A 5,835-nucleotide genomic window follows, 5' to 3' on the forward strand; every position below is an offset into this window, starting at 1 on the left:
CTTATACATTGCATATACAAGTATGCGTTTAATAATAAAATCTAAAACAACAGAGTTCTCCATTCCAGCGTCCACGAAAACGATCGTTCCGATAAATTAAAGTGCAAAGTCTGTGCTGTTGGTTCTCACACCCCTCCGATCATTCATCGTCCACGCTCTTTTGTAGCCACCTACACCGCTAGGAATCATGTCAATCCCCTCGACTGCACCGTGCACAGTCCAAATCTTGGGGACGCACAATTTCCCAGTTACCATGTAAATGCATTCGATAGGATCGCAATGAAAACAATCGTCGTTGCTCGATAACGGAAAGAAAAGTAACAGAGAAAAAAGGACACACTGTGTATGCGTGCTTCGTGCTTTCATTCTTCATTGAATGCAATATTCGGATCAACGAGTTTCGAATCGATGGCCCAAGTCAAATAACTTTTCAACCACCTGACAGTAAAGAAGACGTCTCGCAATACCGCTAGAGCCCCGATTGATCGCACTAATTCTCACGTGGATACGCCAACCGCCTAGCTGTGAAAAAGAGTAAGGTAAATCTTGCCGGTCGGTTCGAAACACGTCAGTAAATGAAAGATAATATCGTAATATTCACAACTTTCTTTGCGCGCTCTGTATCAGTGCACGCTGGAAGAGCACTGACATGGCATCGGACAAATCTGCGAATCGTCCTGACAAAAACCACAGTAACTCTGGTAAAAACATCAAACGAAAAAATGTATAGACTATCTGCTTCCCCCATGTCGTAACTTGATTACCTTTCTAATAATAATGCAGTTATTTACAAAGCTCGTCATCTCAAGTCAGGCCGCCATAGACTGTTTCCAAACGGAGAACAAGTCAGCTACCGCGGTAGCTGAAGAGAGATAGCGTCTGTAAAAGTGTACTTGAAACGTTCACACCGAAACAGAAGAACCTCAGAAAACACTAGGTATTCCTTGGATTTTTGCAAACATCATTGCCGTCGTCGTCGTCGTAGTTATCTGGCGAATAGCTAAACATGTGACTCGGTGGTGCGATAAAAAACTGCAGCAGCTTCAACAGCTGTCTGTACAACCAAATATTTATCGTATCGCGCATATTCGATCTGCTTCGGACACCTTATTAGTCTCGCTTGAATCTCTCAAAATTGTTCCAAGGAATGGAACGGCACACGGTTCTATTGATCCTTGCCCTCGTGGAATTTGAAGTAATGTATCTTCATGGCTCTGTTGTTGGGGTACTTGATCTTGCAGCGAGGACAGATCGCGTCCACCGCGCCCTCCACCGTGTACGTGCTCAGGTCCATCTCCCTGTGGAAGTCCTTGGTGTTCTCCGCGTCGTAGACGGTGTTGTGCACCGTGAGCATGTGATTCGACATCGCCGGCTTGCTGAACACGTGTTTGTCGCACAGCGTGCAACTGAATATCATGCTGGTGTGCGACAGTTCGTGGTTCTTCAGGGTGAGGGCGGTAGCGAATACAGCCTTGCAACCGTCTATGGGGCAAGCGAGCTGTGGTACCAGCGGGAACTTGTGCTTCACGGTGAAATGGTGACGTAGATTCGACACACCGGGGAATTTCTTGAAACAGATATTACAGGCGACCCTGCCATCACCGCTGGGCAATGGGATGCACTCGGTGGTCACTTGCTTCGCGGCGTTCCTCATCGCGTTCGACTTGTGCACCAGCTGTTTGTGCTTGTACAGCACGCTCATGTTCGGGAAGAACTTTCTACAGACGTGACACATGACAGACTTCCTGCCCGCGTCCAGTGGGTCTATCACGAACGGCGTTTTCTTCTCCTCCTCTTCCACCTTCAACTTCTTCGGTTTCGGTTCCTCCACGAACGGTTTTCTCGCGTTGTTATACACCACTTGCTGTCGCTGGTTGAATATGTCGCCGTGTAAGTTTAACCTGTGACGCTGCAACGACTGATTGCTGTGGAACACTTTGTGACAAATGGTGCAGAAGGGCTGGTTGGTCTTGGACACCGATTGCAATTTTATAGCAGCGATGGTGGTAGCCTTGTGTAACTTTTTGTGTCTTAATACCGTTTTCCGGGAACTGTACAGTTTCCCACAGACGTCGCACGGGAAACTGAGTTGCCTGCTCTCGCAGAGTATGGGATGAGCCTTGTGCCATTGCATGTGCATGTCTAGCGTCTCTTTGTCAGGGAAAATGTTTGTACAGAGCTCGCACTGGAATTCGTCGCCCGAGAAGTTCTTCTCGGCTTTGTTGCGGGCGCAATGCACATCCCATAAGTGTTTCCTCAGCTCTGTCACGTCGTTGAACTTGTCACTGCAGACTTGGCATTGGAAGTTGCCGTTAGGCTTTACAGGCGGTGAGTTCGGGAAGGATTTCCGAGCTCTGGCGGGTCTGCCTGTGTTCGCATTGAACGTCTCATTGTTCTTGGTGGGCACCAACGGTTTTTGGTCCTCGTCTTTCATGAATCGAGTGCTTAGTCGGGAGTTAGTTCGATTGTGCCAACTCCTGTGTATCTTAAGCGACGGTTCCTCCGCGAATTCCTTGCCACAGATGTCGCACTTGTGGGTACCGCTGTACGATTTCGCGCTATGAACAGAACGGAAGTGGAGATTCAAGTGCGTGCGCAAAATGAAAGTCTTTGGACATTGGGGACACTGCACGGTCCTCGCCTTGGTGTGCTCGTTGGCGACGTGCCGATTGCGTATCTCTTTGCTCTTGAACATTCGCGAGCAGTGGGTACAGGCGACGTGTGCTTTTCCGTATTTATGAATATTTCTTATGTGTCTTTTCAGATTCGCGGTATTCGAGAATATTTTACCGCACATATCGCACTCGTTCTTAGTCGAACCAGGGTCCGAAATGACGCTCGCGTTTACCGAGCTCGAATCCAGCGACTCGTCCTCCACCGTTCTGTACTCTACGCAGGAAATATTCGCGTTCCTTTCGTTCGCGTCTTCTATACCGTGGTCTTTCATGTGAACCTCTAGTGCACCTGCGCTGCTGAACATGCTGCGGCAGATCACACAAGAGTAGATCTTTACCTTCAGATGAAGGTTTCTGTGCTCCGTGAGTTCTGCTCTGGTAGCAAACTCTAGGTTACAGAGTGCACAACTGTACTGCTTGGTGGCCATCAATTTGTTAGCGTTCACTTCAGCTTCGAACGTATCCCAGTCCTTGATAGGCGTCGAAATGCTTTGCGAAGACTTCACAGGATCGCTACGGCGGTCGTGTGATGCCTTCTTAACACGACCCGTACGATGCCCCTCGTGATGCTCTAAATAATCGCTAGGGGACTTGAACTTGGCGCTACATTCGGAACACGCGAACTCTTTCTTTTTATGGTCTTGCGTAATGTGACTGTGGAACTTTTTGAAGACGAGATACGTCATGCCACAGTGAATACACCTGTAGGACGTTCGGACTTCTGGCGCTAAACGCTGACAAAGGTCTCTATGCTTCAGCATATTGGGTCTGTATCTATAGATCATGCCACAAAGATCGCATACGTGATTGTGCGCAGGGTCGCCGTTTTTGTAAGGACGAGGTATACTTGAATTATCGTCGAGCGATTTTTTCACCACCTCCTGCTTCGGAGACGGTAGGGGTGCCATTGGCTTTAGTTTTGGGGGAGATCGCGTCGGAGACACTAGTTCTTCGTACTGTTTATCCGAGTGTTTCGACAGATGACTAAGTAATTGTCTTCTGTCTTGGAGAGAACGCAAGCACATGTTACACGTGAAGTACTTCTCCTCACCTTGCTTCGGTATGACAAGTGCGATTTTCATCGCGCACTCGAACGACGCCCCGCAATGTAGCTTGTACATCGACCGATCTGGGAATTCTGTCAGACACGCGATACACGTGTACGGTCTCAGATCGGGCATATGCTGACGAATATGGCTGAGCGTACTTTTACGATCTGTGAAAGCTTGCTGGCACGAGTAACACGAGAACGTCTTTAGCTGACTGATGATGCTCTGTTGCACTTGTGTCAACGGAGCATCCTTCTCCATGCTCATCAACTCGTCTTCCAAATCTTCGATCAACTCTTCGTCGTCTTGCAGTTCCGACGTGTTAGCAGTGCCATTCTGCTTGTCACTGTGAAATCGTTCCATGTGCTTTGTATAGGAATACTTGGAGTGCAAATTAATTTGGCAGTGTACACATTTTTGTTTGTATACACGCGCACCCCTGAAGTGTGTGTGCGGACCCCTTCTGAACTTTTTCTTACCCGCCGACATAGACGCATTGGACTTTTGAGTGGAGTCTGCCTCCATAACCCTATCCTCTGTGTTCGAAAGAGGATTCAATACCAGTTCACTACCAGTAACAGATTCTATTTCTATAGTGCAGTCTGTGTCGTAGTCTTCTCGAGGTTCAGTTTTCACGGATATATTCATATCCTTTGTAATAGGTGAATGATTTTCTTCTACAGCTATTTCATCATCGCTCATTGACTCCTCGACCTGAACAGTGTTCGCTAAAGGATTTATACTCTCTTCAAGATTAGTAGCTTCCTACAAAATGAGATTCCATTGAATACATCTTCATTTTATATATCCTAATCGAAAGCGTACGGTTACTTACCATGTCCGAATCGTTGGTGGATTCAGAAATGACCTCGATGTTATTTTCATCGAACTCCAGATCAACGGGCTCATCTTTAATGGTCACAACCTACAGCATATTACAGCGATATATCAATTATATAATCCATCACGCTGTACCAAACTCAAACTATCTATAGCCCATTCGTACTTACCATAGGATTCGTTTGTAAATGCTTCTCCAACCATTGATGCAACTTCTCTTGGGAACGAAGACAAGCCTCCTTGTAATTATGCCACCGATTTACATTCTTAACACACTCCCCGCATATTTGCGTCGATAATCTGTCCGTGATCGAAATCTACAAGAGAGACATAACCAATGATAATGCAAATATTTCAACAGTTCATTCGATATCAGTCGTCTTCGGCGGTACAATCGTTATAAAAACGCATCCCGTCGAACATTTGCCGAAAGGACAACACGGGGGAACAATAAAATAGCAACAGAGCTGATGGACTCGATCCAGTCAGTGGTTTCTCACCTCAGACATGATCTGCTACAGACTTAACCTCAAAACACTCTCGTATCGCGCATAAAAACGAACCGCGGCGGGCGCGCAAATAAGCGAAAAGAACGGGACACGGGACAACACGGGATAAGGCGGACGGGATTAGCTAATACGCACCTGTATCGATAGACAAGCTTGTATCTTAGCGGCCAGCGAGACAGAGGTGTCTTGCCCTCCAAAAACTGATGACTTGGGCTCCTCGGCCGAGAGGCAAAGCCTGCACACCTTTTCCATGTTCTCCAACTCCACCACCTCGTCCATCGCGGACGTGCAAGCTCGCGGCCCTTCCTCGCGGGACATCAGCTTGTTGTTTTCCCTGGCAGCGAGAGACACGCTTCCTCAGGAGCAGGTTAGGGACGCAGCGTTTTGTTTGTACGTCGACATTTGAAACTGAGTCCGAGCGGTCCGTTTCGACGCGTTCCCCGCGTCCAAGGAACAGGTTAGAAAGGGCGCGCGCGTCACGCGGCAGTGTAAAGCGGTGCTCCGCGTTCCCGGCCTGATATTTATTTATCAAACGCGTATTATCGCGATTCGCGAGCCCCGAATTAGGGGGACGTGTGTGGTTAACGATAAACGAACAGATGCCTCATCGTGGACGACGGACGAGCGATCGCCGGACGATGTCGAGGCTTTCTGGCGTTAGGATATGAACGTCGACTGAATCTGGGGAACAAGGGGGCGGCGGTGGTAAGTTAAAAGACAATGGTATTATGGTTGGTCGAGTGGTCGTTTATTTTTTATATT

The 5,835-nt window shown here is 47.8% G+C and overlaps 1 protein-coding gene across 1 annotated transcript; it reads right to left on the reverse strand.

The window, feature by feature from the left end:
- Positions 1-608: 608 nt before the first annotated feature.
- Positions 609-5,533, reverse strand: LOC143425867 (uncharacterized). The gene is made up of 4 exons (XM_076898917.1): positions 5,209-5,533; positions 4,735-4,881; positions 4,560-4,649; positions 609-4,489 (listed from the first exon to the last, which is right to left on the reverse strand). The coding sequence occupies exons 1-4, from the start codon at positions 5,389-5,391 to the stop codon at positions 1,166-1,168; spliced, it is 3,744 nt and encodes a 1,247-aa protein (XP_076755032.1). The 5' UTR covers positions 5,392-5,533; the 3' UTR covers positions 609-1,165.
- Positions 5,534-5,835: the final 302 nt, after the last annotated feature.

This window comes from Xylocopa sonorina, chromosome 8, assembly GCF_050948175.1.
Source record: "Xylocopa sonorina isolate GNS202 chromosome 8, iyXylSono1_principal, whole genome shotgun sequence".
NCBI lineage: Eukaryota > Metazoa > Arthropoda > Insecta > Hymenoptera > Apidae > Xylocopa > Xylocopa sonorina.